The sequence below is a fragment of the Rhincodon typus genome, chromosome 10 (genome assembly GCF_021869965.1).
Source record: "Rhincodon typus isolate 14 chromosome 10, sRhiTyp1.1, whole genome shotgun sequence".
Taxonomy (NCBI): domain Eukaryota; kingdom Metazoa; phylum Chordata; class Chondrichthyes; order Orectolobiformes; family Rhincodontidae; genus Rhincodon; species Rhincodon typus.
In genome coordinates this window covers 63,251,865-63,269,873 of record NC_063341.1, presented here as the reverse complement: position 1 = coordinate 63,269,873, position 18,009 = coordinate 63,251,865, and the positions used below count along the sequence as shown (strand labels likewise).

General features: G+C 41.1%; 1 protein-coding gene across 2 annotated transcripts in view; it reads right to left on the bottom strand.

Annotated features, from left to right (window-relative positions):
- alg14 (ALG14 UDP-N-acetylglucosaminyltransferase subunit) overlaps nucleotides 1-18,009 on the bottom strand; it is a 165,916-nt gene that overhangs the window by 13,892 nt on the left and 134,015 nt on the right. The window contains exon 4 of one of the 2 annotated variants that reach the window (XM_048602368.1): nucleotides 12,346-12,420. The exons of the other annotated variant lie outside the window; for it this stretch is intronic. Coding sequence (XP_048458325.1) covers nucleotides 12,346-12,420 — 75 coding nt within the window. The remainder of the gene's footprint in view (nucleotides 1-12,345; nucleotides 12,421-18,009) is intronic. 2 annotated transcript variants of the gene reach the window in all.

Below are 18,009 nucleotides of genomic sequence, written 5' to 3'. Positions count from 1 at the left end.
CCTGATAGAACTTTGCAAAATTATGTGAGGCATGGATAGAATGGATAGGCAGAGTCTTTTTCTCAGAGTAGCAATGCCAGTTACTAGGGGACATGGGTTTAAGGTAAAAGGGAGAAAATTTAAAGGAGATGAGAGAGGCAGGCCTTTTTTTTTACACAGAGGGTGGTAAGTGCCTGGAATGCACCACCAGAGGAGGTGGTAGATGCAGATACAGTAACAACATTTAAGAGGCATCTTGACAGAGAAAATGAATAGGCAGGGATACGGTGTGTATACACACAAGGTTTTTAAATTTAGAAAGGCGTCATGTGTCAGAATGTAGTCTTGGTGAGCTGAAGGATCTGTTCCTGTTTTGTACTGTTCTTTGTGTATCTGTTAGAGTTTAAAAGAGTGATAGGCAACTTGATTGAAGCAAATGATCCTGAGGGGTGTTTACAGGATGGATGTTGAGAGGAAGTTTCCACTTACTGGACAGTCAAGAAATGGGGTCATTGTCTAAAAAAAAAATCACTAATTTAAGACTGAGCTTAGGTGAAATGTTCCACCACAGCATAGGGAGGCTTTGGAATTCTCTTCCTGAAAAGGTGATGGAACTTTTTTTTAAGGCAGAATGGATAGATTCTTGTGAAGTAGAGTCATAGAGATATACGGCATGGAAACAGACCCTGCCGTCCAATCGTCCATGCCAACCAGATATCCCAAATTAATCCAGTCCTATTTGCCAGCATTTGGCCCAAATCCCTCTAAAATACACGGTTCTCAGTGTACATGGGAATATTGATTTGGATTTACAATCAGATCAGTCATGTTACTATCAAATGGCACAGCAGGCTTGAGGAACCAAATGGTCTACTCCTTGTTGGTAAACTTGGATTTCCGAAAGGGATTTGGTGAGGTGCCAATCCTGGTTCTGGAAGTCACTACAGCTCACAGGTCTTAGAGACCTGTGCAGCTGGAAAGAAAACTAGTGGGGATGTTGGATGGGAAGCTGAATAAATCGACTCTACACCTCTGGAATTTAGAAGAATGAAAAGTGATGTAACTGGAAAAGACAAGATTATGGAGGGGCTCAACAGGCTAAACTTGAGAGGTTGTTTCCCCTGGCTGGAGCATCTACTGCAAGGGGGTGATCATTTAGGATTCGATGAGGAGAAACATCTTTACCGTGAATTTCTGAAATTCCCTGTCCAAGAAGACTGTGACTACTCCATCACTGAATATATTTAAGACCGGGACAGACAGATATTTGGCATCTCAGGGAATTAAGGGATATAGTGGAACTGAAGCCCAAGACCAGCCATGATTATATAAAATGGTGGAGTGGGCTCAAAGTACACACGGTCTTCTCCTGTTCCTATTTCTTATGTTTCAAACTCAGCGCATGGCTGCCAAGTAAACTTTGATCATTTTACAGCATCCACAGTTCTTTCGGTTTTGATCACTGTAAACTAGAGAATAAACGATTGTTTTTCACTGCTACCTTTTAAAATCCTGTTTATGAGTGCAATTATGTTTTCCCATAGAATTATGGAAATTACAGGTCAGAAGGAGAATAATTGATTCTGTCACCTGTGTGGGTAAGAATTCTCCAGCTGCAGCTATTTTCTCTAATCCAATTCCCGTGTATATTTCTAATTTTGCTCTTTTCAAATTCTCATACACTTCTTTTCTAATTAATGTTAGCATCTGCCTTAATAACCACTTTAAAGCATAAATAACTCATTCCACTTCCCTATTCATTTTTCTACTGTGATCCTTCATACTATGCCCCTTGCTACTGAATTATTGACCAGCAGAAGCAACCTATTATTTAAGATTTAAGAGTTTTAACTTATTCTTAAAATTTCCATTAAAATTTCTCTAGTTTCTATGAAGAAGGCAAACAAAATCTTTTACCAGCCTTTCTTCACAGTATCTGTACGTTTCTCTCTAGCCCTACAACCTTTGGATATACCAACACTCCTCCAATTCTGGCCTCATGACCATACTTGGTTTTAATTGTTCCACCATTAGTGGTCATGCTTTCAGATGCTTAGACCCTAACCTCAGATTCCCTGGCTAACGCTCTCTACCTAGTTACCTCATTTTCCTCTGTTTAAGGTACTTCTGAGAACCTACTCCTTTGGTCATCAATAACGTGATGTGGTTCAGTATCAAATTTATAACCATCTTGTGAAGTACCTCAAGACATTTTATGATGTTTAAAAGTGCTATCCTAACATAAATAGGTTTTTTTCCCATGGGTTTAAATCTCAATTTACAAGCTGGGCTTGGTCCAACATCCTGACATTTGACATGAGCCCACATGCAGTAAAAGTTATGCAGAAAAACTGGAATGGGCAGAAGCTGCTGTGTCATGCATCCAATTGGTTTTCTAAGTGTGTGATTTTACAGCTAATTGACATTGTGGCATGACCATTCGCATATTCTCTTCTTCGTTTCAGTCACCAGTCCTAGGCTTCTGTGACCAATTGCAGTCCTACCTACAGTGTGCCACATTTGGACTTTTAGTCTCAATGTCCGAGTTTCCTGCAAATTCCAAATTCCCAATAACATCCTAGCCCTATGACCTTAATGCTTTAATTCCGATCATTTTGTGTTAGTTGAGGGAAGCAGGGTGACAGCCTGGAGTGTGTGTGTGTCTGGTAATGGGATGGGAGTTGGAGGTTGGAGGGCTACTGCTGTAACACAAAGTTTAAAATGGATAGTTCATGTCCTATTCCAAAGCATCCAACAACCTCTAGCTTAGAACATATGGGATGGATTAAACTATATCGAGGGCAATACCTAGCCCAAGAGACATCCAATTGACATCTGATTGGTCAATCTTTTCACGGCTTTAATATCCTAATTTACATATTTGCACAGAGGCTTTTTTTTTAATGAACCCTGAATATCTTTGGGGAAAATACTGCTATTACACATCCAGCAGCATCCCATATCATTAGAGATATAATGTAGTTTTCTAACGTGAAAATCCAATTTCTTGGTCAAAATGGGGATAGAGGTTGAAGGAGGAGGATGAATCATTATTTCAAATCATACATGCAAGTTTGCTTGAAGCAACCTGTCATCAGACAAGGTTCAAGACAGCAATGCTGTTTATCCTTCAATGATGGCACAATCATCTGATACCCTTTAAAGGGGGAAAACTGTTTTTCGTACCTGGCTGGTCTTCATGTGAAATGTGGTTGACTCTTAACTACCCTCTGAAATGGAATAAGCAACTCACTTATTCCCAGGGCAACTAGGCACAGGCAACAAATGCTGGCCTTGCGAATGATGTCCACTTCCCATTAAAGAATAAATAAAAGAAAATAGGACTGATAGCACTGGGAAATTGAAATGTTAGATTTTTCTAATGGATATTCTCCTCATTATGTGAGTGAAGTGCTGGATGTCAAAAGGTTGCAGCCTTGATGATCCACTCAAATTAAGGACACAGAAAAGAACTGCACTTACTAATGGGAAAATTGTCATACCCAGGCACATCCTTAACACAGCATCGAGAGATTGTGTTCTGATGGAAGGTCAAATTATATTGTAGCGATCATCTTTTTAAAAAAGCTCAAAGAGAAAAATACTGTGCGTTACTCCAAAAAGATGAGTGGGCAGAGGTGGGATTTAAGTACAAGCTTTAAAGAGGAGAGCTAAATGTTTCAGGGAGGCCATTCCAGAGATGAAGTGACTGCATTAACAGTGGGGCAAAGGGAGGGCTTGAACACAACAGTTTGCATTCAAAGAAACAGTGAGTTCAACAGACCATGCTTTTCAGGAGAAGGTTCAGGATAGGGAGAGGCAAAGATGCCAGTGTTTAGAAGCTTTAGAATTCTTTACATAACAATAGTGACAGTATTTCAAAAGTACATAATAGGTTATTGAGCAGTTCAGTGCCATACAAAGCGGTTGTTATGATACCAGCTAATGCCACTACTGGCCAAGTCAGATCCTAGAACACAACTTGACATGGTAGATCATATGGTTATTTTTCTTTGTTTAACGTGGTTGTCAGTCACAGAGATATATTCACGTGAGGCTGCCGATTCTCTTTAACATCATGACAGATATTTATTATACAAAATAAATAAAAAAAGCTAAACATACGGTATAGAAAAATATCTTGCAAAAACAAAGTTTGCAAGTCATTTCCCAATACCAATTTACAGAAATTCAAGTTCAGAGACGTTACTCTCCTGCATCAAATCATGAAGTCCTACTTAACTGATTCTTCTCTGTTTCTTTCCTGTGAACTATGGGGTCTTGCAGTGATACTCTAAAAACTGAACTTAAATTTTCTCAGCTTCTAACAACTCACAGATTTCGTACCAAACTCTCAGTTTGGAAACAGTACAAATTAAACTTTGGCTTATATGGTAACATTTCATGACCTGCTTTGAAAAGTTCCTTTCCAAAGAGAGAAACTATACTTGCTTCTGACCCTAGTCCAGTCGATTCCAAAAATGTCTAAAAACTTTTCATCTTTGGATTTCTTAAACTAAAATCAATCCCCAGTTATTCTGAACTAAAAACAAGCTGAGGATCTTCCATGTTTAAATTACTTATTATAAACTCCACAGCATAAACACCTTTTATACTGCTGCCTGCTTTCTGAAATACACAGGATTGGATCACTATTCCAAAAGAACACTGACATGTTTTTAAAAAACATCACACTATATACATATGCAATTACTTTCTTTGTTTCTCGTAGTTTTGAAATGTTTCTTGGAGACAGATGTTTTGGTCAGTTCAGGAATAAATGTAATTAAGTGACTGCCTTTCAATCCAGTTACTGTGTTCTGGATTGCTCTTGTCTTATCTAACACAGCTTCCTTTTCTTCAAACAAATCTGTAAAGATGGAACAAAAACAGAAATTGCTGTAGAAACTCGGCAGGTCTGACAATATCTGTGGAGAGAAAGCAGAGTTAATGTTTCAGGTCCAGTGACCTTTCTCCAGAACAGTTTTTGTTTCTGATTTCCAGCATCCACAGCTCTTTGATTTATTTTCAGTAAATGTGGCATTGTTAATAAAATGATATCAAGTTCAATTATATGAATTGTGCATTAATGAGTAGAATGTCAGCAGTGGCTTAGTTAATTGCACTCATCTCCAAGCAGAAGGCTACAATACAAGTTATCACTCCAGAAATGGAACACAAATTAAAGGCTGAAGCTCCAGTAAAATACCAAGGGAGTGCTGCACCAGACATGCCACCTTATGAGGCTGTATCTGCTCTCAGGTGGAAATAAAGGATCTTGCGGCATTATTTTGAAGAGCAGAGAAATTCTGCTCAGTGCCCTGGCTAATATTTATCTTACATAAAACATCAAGAACAGATCCTTGAAAGTGCCATGGCAGGTAGACAGTGTGGTGAAGAAGGCTTTTGACACGCTTGCCTTTATTGGTCAGTGCATTGAATATAGGAGTTTAGAGGTCATGTTGTGGCTGTACAGGACATTGGTTAGGCCACTTTTGGAATACTGCATTCAATTCCGGTTTCCCTGCTATAGGAAGGATGTTGTTAAACTTGAAAGCATTCAGAAAATATTTACAAGGATGTTGCCAGGGTTGGAGTGCTTGAGCTTATAGGGAGAGGCTGAATAGGCCGGGGCTATTTTCCTTGGAGCATCTGAGGCTGAGGGGTGACATGTAGAGGTTTAGAAAATCATGAGGGGCATGGATAGAGTGAATAAGCAAGGTCTTTTCGCCAGGGTAGGGGAGTCCAAAACTAGAGGGCATAGGTTTAAGGTGAGAGGGGAAAGATTTAAAAGGGACCTAAGGGGCAACTTTTTCATGCAGAGGGTGGTGTTGTATGGAATGAGCTGCCAGAGGAAGTAGTGGAGGCTGGTACAATTACAACATTTAAAAAGCATCTGGATGGGTACATGAATTGGAAGGGTTTAGAGGGAAATGGGCCAAATGCTGGCAAATGGGACTAGATTAATTTAGGATATCTGGTCGGCATGGGTGAGTTGGACCAAAGGGTCTGTTTCTGTGCTGTACAACTCTGTGACTCTGAGTTTGCCTGCACATTAACAGATCACTATTTTTGGCAGCTTATTGTAAACAAATTGGCTGTAAAAATACTTCAGGGCATCTTGAAGTTGTGAAGGAGGTGATATAAATAAAAGATTTCTTTCTAGTTTTCTTTAATTTAAATACACTTATCCTTGTACCTGGAAACAATCACTCCTTTAATACATCAACAAGTGTAAATCATAGCACAAAGCCTTCAGCAAATATCTTTAATTAGAAGCAGCCTACTTGATACCTTATACTGTCCAATAAATACTAATGGTTCCAAAACGCAGTTTAATTCACGCTTTGGCAGCGGCAGCCTTCTGCAGTCAGTATACCGTAGTTTAGAATGCATCAGCACTTTACAGCTTTTCGGTATGCATGTGTCATCTATTTCTTGGTCATTTCCTTCAAATATAAACGTCTATTATATTTTGATGAAATGTGATGAAAACAGATTTGTTTTCGAATACATGACTTTCCCACCTGAAAAACAAACAGGAAGTTTGAAAGGAAAACTGTGGCAATGGTGCAAATTTTGCTATGGAATCGAGATTGCTGTTCACCTCCATTCAACTGCCCACAGGTTTTTGCAATTGTTACAAAGCCAACTTGCTCTATTATAGGATCTGATCCAGCACTGTGCCCAGTCCAGGAGATCTATAGCATCAGCGTTGCGAGCAGGTCAAGAAACGTGTGGCCCTTCAACCAGAATGTATAAAGAAGGAAAAATAGGTTTGGTTTAAATGATGCACAGAAAACAAACTAAAGGCTAAGAAAATACAGAAGGGGTAAACAGAAGGAGGAAAGACAGACCGACAGAAGATATTAATTATTAACTTCGACAGGAAAGAGACTCCACATTTGAAAAGTTACATTTAGAGGGATAGAGAGATTGTTTGAAATTATTGATTACTTATTGTTCCATTTAAAAACTTACTCAATCCCAATTACTGGAATCTTAACTCTATGCTAGCTTTTAGTGGAGAACAAATGAGCCAGTACTACAAGTTCACACCACTGCAGTCAGTTCAAAGCTGAAGGCTATCAAAGAGGATTGCACCATTGTACTTTGTGGAGGAACAGAAGATGTCTAACAGCAAATTTAGGATTTCTGAGTTAAAATACCTATGACAGATACCTGAAGTCACTGACTAATTTCACCCTAATAGTGGGTGCTGGTAAATTACATTTTTGTCTTTATTGCTAAAGCCACCTCTATTTGGTATATTGCATTTACTGCTCATGATGCTGTCTGTTCTACAGCAGTAAGACTAAACACAGGTTGGTACATTGTTTAGTACAACAACTTTGTTCAGTCCACAGGAATGACCCTAAACTCCTTGTATTTTGACATCTTATTTCTGTAGTCCACACATACTCCGACCTTCTAGCCTTTGGTCAACTGCAGTGTTCCAATAAATCTCAGTCCGAGCTCAAGAAACAGCACCTCATCATGCAATTAGCCATTTTACAACACTCCACATAACACAAGAGTTCAACAATTTCAGATTTACACTGTTTTTCCCAGACAGGTCCAAGGGACAATATGCTCAATACAAGCAAAGAAACAGTAAAGTGTATTTCATAAACTGCATTAAGCTTGAGGTTGTAGACTTGCTTGCTGAGCCAGTCGGTTTGGTTGCAAACGTTTCGTCACCCTGCTACGTAACATCGGTGTTCTGTCCCGCTTGTTGTTTATATGCTTCGGTTTGCTGGGGTGGTTGGAATTACTTCTGGTTCTGTTTCTCAGTGGTTCGTACACAGGGTCTAATTCAATGAAGTTTCATTAAGTTTAACAAAAACTGTGAGAAAGGGGGGAAAGTATTCAATGATAAAAAAAATCACAAAAGGCAGGAGAAAGAAAAATAAGCAAGTCAAATAACTCCAAATAGAGGCAAGCAAAGTGAGAAATGTGAGGAGGAGAAATTGGCAGGAAGTCAGACAGACAGATAAAATCCAAAAGGTTTTGCTTACAGATGATTAAATCCTTCAACTGCTTTTATTACATCCTAAATGTTGGTATATTGTGACCATCGCCTCCTTCGCTCAATCAAATAAAGCATTGACCCCCACCCCGGTAATGATTCCAGCAAAGGGTTTAATCCCAGAATGTCAAATTGTTCTTCCCCACTTTTTGGATTCTCACAGATCTGTGTGTCCAGTTTGTTTCTGTGTTCTTTTCATGTCCCTAATATCAATTATTTTTGTCATTTTTTTTGCACAGGAGAAACATTGTTTCAAATAATTATTTATGTTACATAAAAGGATGGGTCACTTCAAAAGTGCAGTCCTGACTGATTTAAAGCTAATTTACAATCTGTTCACCAGTATCAAAAAGCTTCAACCAATCAAGATGGGGAAAATACCGATGCGAAAACATCAGACTAGAAAAATCCAGATAGCTATCAAGACACAGGTGGATAACAAACAATTGTACTAGAAGCAGAAATGGGAGAAATTGTTAAATTTTCAAAGCTGCTTCGAGTCAGTTCCACTGAAAGCTCCAAAACCTAGAGCCTCCACCATGACCTTTCAAAGGATGTTTACGTTGCATTTCTGTGATCTCAGCATATTGAAATGTTACACACTGTCACTACCCCAAAGGCAAATAAACTCCAGGCAGGAAAGCGCACACATTTTAGAACAGTACTTGGGATACTCTGAAGCCAAAAATATTAAACTTTTAAAAAACTGCTACATGGAATTACAGTAACATGGAACTAATAGAAAGCAATTGAGATATTGAGATAGCACAGTAAGCTGTAGAGATAAGCTAGTCGCTCTGCTCCAAAACTGTTCAGTTGTTATTTTAAGAGTAGAGATTTATTAGTAGTATTTATTACTAAATTAATCATTTTAAATTCCCAGGACGTCATAAGCCTTTACTCATGTTTAAAGACATAACTTTACGATCAATGACATCAAGCCCAAATGTAAAACATTACATCCGGTGTGTTGAAATAGACAAGAGGCTATTTATCGCAATGCATTGTTTCTATATTATTGAATTTGTATGCGCTGTCTATTCCATTGCTTTTTCTATTAACAATAGAATTATCCATAGACCTATCAAACTACAGAGCTGCTCTCTGGGCTGTCTAAAGACAGACAACTAGCGGCAGTTTAACCTGAGGGTCGCTACGTCTCAGGCAGAGAGGGAGGAGGTTGAGGAAAGTAGGAATCTCAGTCAATGTGGGAATTGAACCCATGCTAATGGCAACACTCTGCATCACAAACCAGACATCCAACCAGCTGAGCAAACCGACCCCCATCAATAACATATTACTGCAGCAACTACAATTTACCACTAGTGTGGTGTATTAAGACCATGAGACATAGGAGCAGAAATTACGCCATTCTGCCCATCGAGTCTGCTCCACCATTCAATCATGGCTGATAAGTTCCTCAATCCCATTCTCCCGCTTTCTCCCTGTAACCCTTGATCCCCTTGATAATCAAGAACCTATCTATCTCAATCTTAAATATACTCAATGACCTGGCCTCCACAGCCTTCTGTGGCAGTGAATTCTATAGATTCACCGCTCTTTGGCTGAAGAAGTTTCTCCTTATCTCCGTTCTAATAGGTCTTCCCTTTACTCTAAGGCTGTGTCCTCGGGTCCTCGTCTCTCCTATCAATGGAAGCATCTTCCCAACGTCCACTCTGTCCAGGCCATTCAGTATTCTGTAAGTTTCAATTAGATCCCTCCTCATCCTTCTAAACTCCAATGAGTATAGTCCCAGAGTCCTAAAACATTCAGCTTCTCATTCCTGGGACCATTCTCGTGAACCTCCTCTGAACCTGCTCCAGGGCCAGTACATCCTTCCTGAGATATGGGGCCCAAAACTACACACAATACTCCAAATGTGGCCAGACCAGGGCCTTATAAAGCCTCAGTAGTACATCCCTGCTTTTATATTCAAGTCCTCTCAAAATAAATGCCAACATTGCATTTGCCTTCCTGACTACTGACTCAACGTGCAAGTTTACCTTAAGAGAATCCTGGGCTAGATCTCCCAAGTCTCTTTGCACTTCTGAATTTTCTGAATTTTCTCCCCATTTAGAAAATAGTCCATGCTCTTATTCTTCTTACCAAAGTGCATGACCTCACACTTTCCCGCGTTGTACTCCATCTGCCACTTCTTTGCCCACTCTCCTAACGTGTCCAAATCCTTCAGGAGCCTCCCCAGCTCCTCAATACCACCTGTCCCTCCACCTATCTTTGTGTCGTCTGCAAACTTAGCCAGAATGCCCACAGTTCCTTCCTCTAGACCATTAATGTATAAAGTGAAAAGTTGTGGTCCCAACACTGACCCTTGTGGAACACCACTTGTCACTGGCTGCCATCCTGAGAAAGACCCTTTTATCCCCACTCTCTGCTTTCTGCCAGACAGCCAGTCTTCTATCCATACTAGCACCTTGCCTCCAACACCATAGGCCCTTATCTTACTCAGCAGCCTCCTGTGCGGCACCTTGTCAAAGGCCTTCTTGAAACCCAGGTAGATAACATCCATTGGCTCTCCTTGGTCTACCCTGCTCGTTACTTCCTCAAAGAATTCTAGCAGATTTGTCAGGCATGACCTCCTCTTGATGAAACCATGCTGCCTTTGCCCTATTTTACCATACACTTCTAAATATTCCAAAATCTCATCCTTTACAATGGACTCCAAAGTCTTACCCACGACCGAGGTTAGGCTAATTGGCCTGTGATTGTCCATCGTTTGCCTTACTTCCTTTTTAAACAGGGGTGTCACGTTAGCGATTTTCCGGTCCTCTGGGACCCTCCCTGACTCTAGCGATTCCTGAAAGATCACCACTAATGCTTCCACTATCTCTTCAGCTATCTCCTTTAGAACTCTGGGGTGTAGTCCAAATGGTCCAGGCGATTTATCCACCTTCAGGCCAATTAGTTTTACTACCACCTTTTCCTTGGTGATGGTCACCATACTCAGCTCTGCCCCCAACTCTCTTGAATTTTTGGGATATTACTCATGTCTTCCACCATGAAGACTGACGCGAAGTAATTATTCAGTTCCTCAGCCATTTCCGTGTTCCTCACTACTATCTCTCCAGCATCATTTTCCTGTGGTCCAATGTCCACTTTTGCCCTTTATATATCTAAAGAAACTCTTACAGTTTTCATTTGTATTACTGGCTAGCTTACCCTCATATTTAAATCTTCTCCCTCCTTTTTTTTTGTTGCCCTCTGTTGGTCTTTGTAAGCTTCCCAGTCCTCTGGTTTCCCTCTGCTCTTCGCCACATTATATACTTTCTCTTTTGCTTTTATGCTATCCCTGACTTCCTTAGTCAGCCATGGTTGCCTCACCCTCCCTGTACTATGCTTCTTTTTCCTAGGGATGAATTTTTACTGTGTCTCCTGAATTACTCCCAGAAATTTCTGCCATTGCTGTTCCACTGTCTTTCCTGCTAGGCTTCTCTTCCAATCAATTCTGCCCAGCTCCTCCCTCGTACTTCTGTAGTCGCCTTTATTCAGCTGTAATATCGTTACCTCTGATTCTATCGTCTCCCTTTCAAATTGCAGAGTAAATTCTATCATATTATGATCACTGTCTCCTAAGGGTTCCTTCACCTTAAGCTCCCTTATCAAGTCTGCCACATTGCACAACACTAAATTCAGTATTGCCTGTTCCCTTGTGGGCTCCACCACGAGCTGCTCCAAAAAGCCATCTTGTAGACATTCCACAAACTCCTTTTCTTGCAATCCACTACCAACATGATTTTCCCAGTCCACCTGCATATTGAAATCCTCCATATTGTATTCTTTGAAATAGTATATTCAAATATAGACTTTTCTATTGACATTCAAAGGTCTTGCATTCAGGAAGATGTCCTGTTTCTCACCGTTTCTACTGTCACACATACTTGGCAATCATTGGGCCTGGCGTTTCTGTCTTGTCACCTGGCCAAATTGTGCAAGTGAGGTATAAGGGTTATGAGGAAAGGAGTGTGGGGGTGAGGGGAATGAAGGGGTGAGAGAGTGCGGCTTCAAAGTCATCTCCAGAACTGGGCATGCCTCTCAGGGAATGGAGGTAGAACTTTTCACTTCCCCCTTGTTGTAGGCCAAGTTACCAATTCTTCACCATGTCATCAAAACTTAAGACTGCATCCAACTTCAGGCAAATTAAAGCCCTGATTCCTCTGTGCTGATAACTCAAGGACATTCTCTCATACTGTGAAAGTCCATTGCCACATAGATTCGCTAAGCCCCTGGGTCATCCATCCTGGTTCAACTGAGTCTAGCTTCTTCACTTTGACAAAGGCTGTCAAAATCCAGCCCTGAATTGACCTACAAGAACCACTTACTCTTAAATGACAGGTATCCACCTCCAAACTGATAACATGTTGATCCTTGGACTTTACTGTGTATCTTTCCTTCTTCTAAAAAAAACAGAATCAAGAAACAAAAGAGTATAGTAAAGAAAAACGAGTAATTGACAATTTCCATAGTAAAATTAACATGCAGGGAATTTGGTCCTCAAATCAATCCCACAGAAGCATGTAATAAAAACTCAGTTTGAGTTACTGCAAATGTGTACTTCTGGTGATATTCTCAGTGTGACATAACACCTTTATTGTCATTATAGTATTCAGTATAGCTCTGTTGTAGTATTTTTGCCAATAAATCAAAAGGCTGTGGACTCAAGTTCCACTTCTCCTCTTGTCCAATTACAAACTGATATTTCTTTGCAGCCTCCAAATTGCTTCCTACGCAGAGTTTACTTTCCCATCTAACTTTGCACTGTCAGCAAACTTGGATACATCACACTTGGTAGCCTAATCCACTGCGACAATATTTACATTACACCATTAGAGTGTTACAATGCCCCAGTGAATTTCACAGGGCGTTATGAAGCAAAACTTGATAACAACTCGCATGAGGATATATGAGGACAGATGGCCAAAATCCAAACTAAAGTTGAAGAAGTTAAGGAAGAAAGTGGACATGGAGAGGGAGAAAGGTTTAGCGAGGGATTTTTAGAGCTTAGGACGAAGGTAACTGGAGGTGTGACCATAAGACATGAAGCAATGAAAAGCAGACATGCTGAGAAGGCCATGAGACAAAGAAATCTTGGGGGCTATGGGGCTGGAGGACATAATAGAGGGTAGAGAGTGGGCTTCAAAATATGGGTGAGAATGTCAAAATCAAGTCATTGCTTAAAGCTTAAAGACCCTGGGAGTCATGGTATGGGAGTGGGAAGAGAAGCCATTGTTGCTAGATTGAAGAATTTGGGACAGTTCTCCTTGGAGTGAAGGTGGCTGAGAGGAAACTTAATAAGAGGTTTTCAAAATTACAAGGTTGCTGGGTGAAATTGACTTGATACAAACAAGAACACGAGCCAAGTGTTTTGGAAAGCTTCAAGTTTATAGAGAGTAGACATTGGGAGGCCAGTTGTGTCGGAATAGTTAGTTAGATAAGGAAGGCATGGGATGAGGGTTTCAAACAGCAGATGAGCTAAGAGAGGGTGGAATCAACAACATTATGGATGTAGAAATAGGTAGCCTTTGTGAAGGTTTGGATGGTTGATTAGGAGCAAATGTAAGCAAAAGGTTGTGAACATTTTGGTTCTAGTTGTCAAGAGGGGTTTGGAATTTGCAAGGGAGGGACAGAAGGCAAGGCATTCAAGCTTCCTGATATTTATTTGGTGGAAAAGTCTGCTCATCCAGAACTGGGTGTTTGATAACGTAACAATAGTGACGGAGTCCAGAAAAATAATGATGTAGAAGCTCTGGGTGCCTTCAGAGTAAATGTGAATCTGTGTCTTTCATTGCTGAAGGGTAGATGAGAAACAGGAAAGGATCAAGGTTAGGTCCTTGCTGGACACTGGGCGTCATGGTATGGGAGTGGGAAGAGAAGTCATTGTTGCTGGATTGAAGAAGTTGGGACAGTTCTCCTTGGAGAGAAGGTGGCCGAGAGGAGACTTGATAAGAGGTTTTCGAACTTACAAGCAGGCTGTGTAGAGTGTATAAAAACCGAAAGAACTGTGGATGCTGTAAATCAGAAACAAAAACAGAATTTGCTGGAAAAGCTCAGCAGGTTTGGCAGCATCTGTAAAGAAAAATCAGAGTTCTGAGGAAGAGTCACCAGACCCGAAATGTCAACATATTAAATCCTGAAGGGACTGGACAGGCTAGCTACGGGAAGAACGCTCCTGATGTTGGGAAGTCCAGAACTATGGGTCATATACTCCGAATAAGGGGTAAGCCACTCAGGACTGAGATAAGGAAGAATTTTTTCACACAGAGTTGTGAACCTGGGGATTTCTCTCCCACAGGAAGCTGTTGGGGCCTGTTCATTAGATATATTCAAGAGGGAGCTGGACGTGGCCCTTGCAGCTAAAGGGATCAAGGGGTATGAGCGGAGGGTGGGAAAGGGATACTGAGATTACATGATCAGCCATGATCATATTGAATGGTGGTGCAGGCTCGAAGGCTGAACAGCCTACTCCTGCACCTATTTTCTATATTTCTATATTTCTGTACAGAGAAGCTGTTCCCACTCAAAAGAAAAAAAAGAACAACAGCAGATAGATTTGAAGTGATGGGCAAATTAAGCAAGGATGATGCGAGAACATGTAAACATTTCTGTACTATGGCAGGACAGGAAAAAGAATTGCAGGATTGAAACATGCAAATTAATTATATACATTTTAAGTAACCTCAGATACACACTGATCCCTGCAGTGTTCACTACTTTTTCAGTCATCCTCAAAATTACTTGCTTATTGCAACTGAATTTTTTTTTTTTATCCATTCACCTATCCTCAATCCATGCTAATATATTACTACCAAATCAAATCAGCCCAATTATGCATAACCTCTCATCATTGCCTTCTGAAAAATCTAAATATAACACAACTGGTTTGCTTTCATCTACTCTTCTGGTTACACCCTCAAAATGTTCCAATAGCTCTCAAATGCAATTGCATCTCTTAAAATGATGTTGACTCTTCCTAAGCATATTATGAATTTTATGAATTCCCAAATACCCTGTTAGCACATCCTTAAAATAGATTCTAGTTATCTCCAATGACTGATGTCAGATTAATTTAACTGCCCCAGTGGACTGGCCAATATTCATCCATTTCTTGACATCACCAATTGGTGAATGGTTGCAAAGCATTTCAGGATGTTGAAAAAGACAAGAATTGTTTTGTGAATTTACTCTCCGTCACACTGTCGAGGCAGATCTGCTGGTATACATCGAAAATGTTTACTTCAGAAAGTTGAAATCCTTTACTTCCAACTTACCGTACATTAACGACACTAATTTTTTAGCCTTTGATGGCCGCACCTTCAGCTGACTCAACCCAAGCTCTGGAATACCCTCTTTACACCTTTCTGCCTCTTTACATTGATTGCTCCTTTACAGAAGACCTACTGCTTTGACCAAGCTTTTGCTTATCCAACCCAATTCCCCTTATATGGCTTGATTGTCATAGTTTGTTTATAATGCTCCTGTCAAACACATTAGGAAGTTTAATTAAAGGTCTTACATAAACTTTATTTGGTGCAGCTTTCAATAAAAATTTAAATACACAACTCCCAAGAGTTCTGCAAGAATTTTCCCATCAGATCCTGGAATATAAACTTCATATATGATTCATTCTTTTTCATCATTGTCAATGCACAACTGCATTCTAAACTCCAACAATTAGGTTCACTTATAGTGATTGCAGGTACTGGCAAAGATACTAAAGAGCTTCTCCTGCTGATGAAACCTTATCCCAATGTGAGATACCATCTTTAGAAGGTGATTGGAAGGGGGACAAAATGACAGTCTTTGTTTCACTTCAAAGCCTCATAGGTTGTTGGAGATTTGGATAAACAATGTAAGTCACTTTCATAATAGCATTTACTGAAATTATGAGCAATCTATAAAGTCCTAGTCCTTCAGAATCTCATTTGTGAACTTGAAAAGGTTTATCACTACAAACAACTTTTTGCAGTACGAAATGTTACAAATTCTGTGCTTTGTCAAGCTGTAATTTGTCAGTATTCTCACTTTGAGAACTCTAAGAGAAAAGTAAGATCTTCCCCTGGGTGGGGGCATCCAAATTAAGTGAGGCATCAGGCAGTGTATAATAGGCCAATGGTGTATATCACCATATCTCAGATCCAATCCTGACTTTGTAATTTAGCCTGTTGACAACAGTGGTACTGTTGTTGACTGGCATTCTAACTTGTACATTGCAGAGGCTGAGCGCCAGCTCTCAGATATCTCCTCCTAGACCATGGCCCCACCATGGGACATCAGGCCATTGTACCCACTAAGATCACTAACGTTCTTTCATCTGGCGATCTCCCCTCCCCTCCCCTCTGCCTCATAGTCTCCCAACCCAGCACAGCCCGTTCCTACCTCCTTCCCAAAATCCACAAACAGGACTGCCCGGACAGACATATTGTTTCTGCCTGCTCCTACCCCACAGAACTCATCTCTTTCTACTTTGATTTGTCCAGTCCCTTCCCATCTACATTCACAATTCCTCGGACACTTTATGCCAGGTCCAGAATTTCCAGTTCGCGGGCTCCAGCTGCCTCCTCTATGCTACGGACATGCAATCCCTTTACACGTCCATCACCCATCAGGATGATCTCAGGGGTCTTCGCTTCTTCATGGAGAAAAGGCCTGAACTATCCTCATCTACCATCACCCTCTTCCACTCGTGCTTACCATTAACAACTTTTCTTTCAATGCCTCTCACTTTCTTCAGGTCAGAGGGGTGGCCATGGGTACCCGCATGAGCCCCAGTTGTGCCTATCGCTTTGTAGATACGCGGAACATTCCTTGTTCTAGTCCTACTCCAGCCCCCCTCCCATAATGCGTTCACCAGTAAATCGATGACATCATTGGTGTTGGTTTCCCCCTCTCATCCAGAATTAGCAAGGTTTATCAAATTTGTTTCCAATTTCCACTCTGCTCACACCTTCACCTGGTCCATCTCTGACTCCTCCCTTTCCTTCCTCGACATCTCTTTTTCAATTTCTTGGGATAGACTGGCCACCAATATCTATTACGAACCTGCTGACTTCCACAGTTACAGTGACTATACATCCTCACACCCTGCTTCTGTAAAGGCTCCAGTCCATTTTCCCAGTTTCTGTTCTGATGATGCTAACTTCAACAAGTTTCACCTTCTTCCTCAACCAAGGATTCTCCAGCTCCGTAGTTGACCAGGCCCTCAGCCGGATCCGGCATATCTCCTGCACTTCAGCCCTCACCCACTCTCTTCTCTCCCACAACTGCGATAGGGTCCCCCTTGTCCTCACCTACCAACCCACCAGCATCCACATCCAGAGGATCATTAGCTGCTATTTCTACTACATCCAGTGGGATGCCATCACCAGACACATATTCCCCTCCCTTCCCATCAGCCTTTCATAAAGACTGTTCCCTTTGGGACACCCTGGTCCACTCCTCCTTCATTCCCAACACCACCAACCCCACACCCTGATAGCATCTTCCCCTGCAACTGCAGAAGATGCAACACCTGTCCATTTACCTCCTCCCTCGTCACTATCCAAGGGTTCAAACACACCTTCCAGGTGAAGCAGTGCTTTACCTGCACTTCCCACAATCCAGTCTACTGCATTCGCTGCTCACAAAGTGGTCTCCTCTACACTGGGGAAAACGAAGCACAGACTGGTGGACTGCTTCACAGAACGTCTACGTTCTGTCTGGAATAAAAAGACCCTGAGGTTCCAGATGCTTGCCACTTCAACACACCACATTGTTTCGTGGCCGACATCTCTGTCTCAGGCTTGCTGCTCACTTCCTCTTGGGAACGCTACAGACTTCTGGACTTAATATTGAGTTCAACAATTTTAGGGCTTGGACCCCCTTTCCCATGCTTTTTCCCACCTCCTAAACACCAGGCCTCATCATCACATGGGTTGCTAAAATATACTACCCATTGTCAGCTACTAATAAATCCCATTAGCAGCCATTCATTCTCTCAAACTGACCTT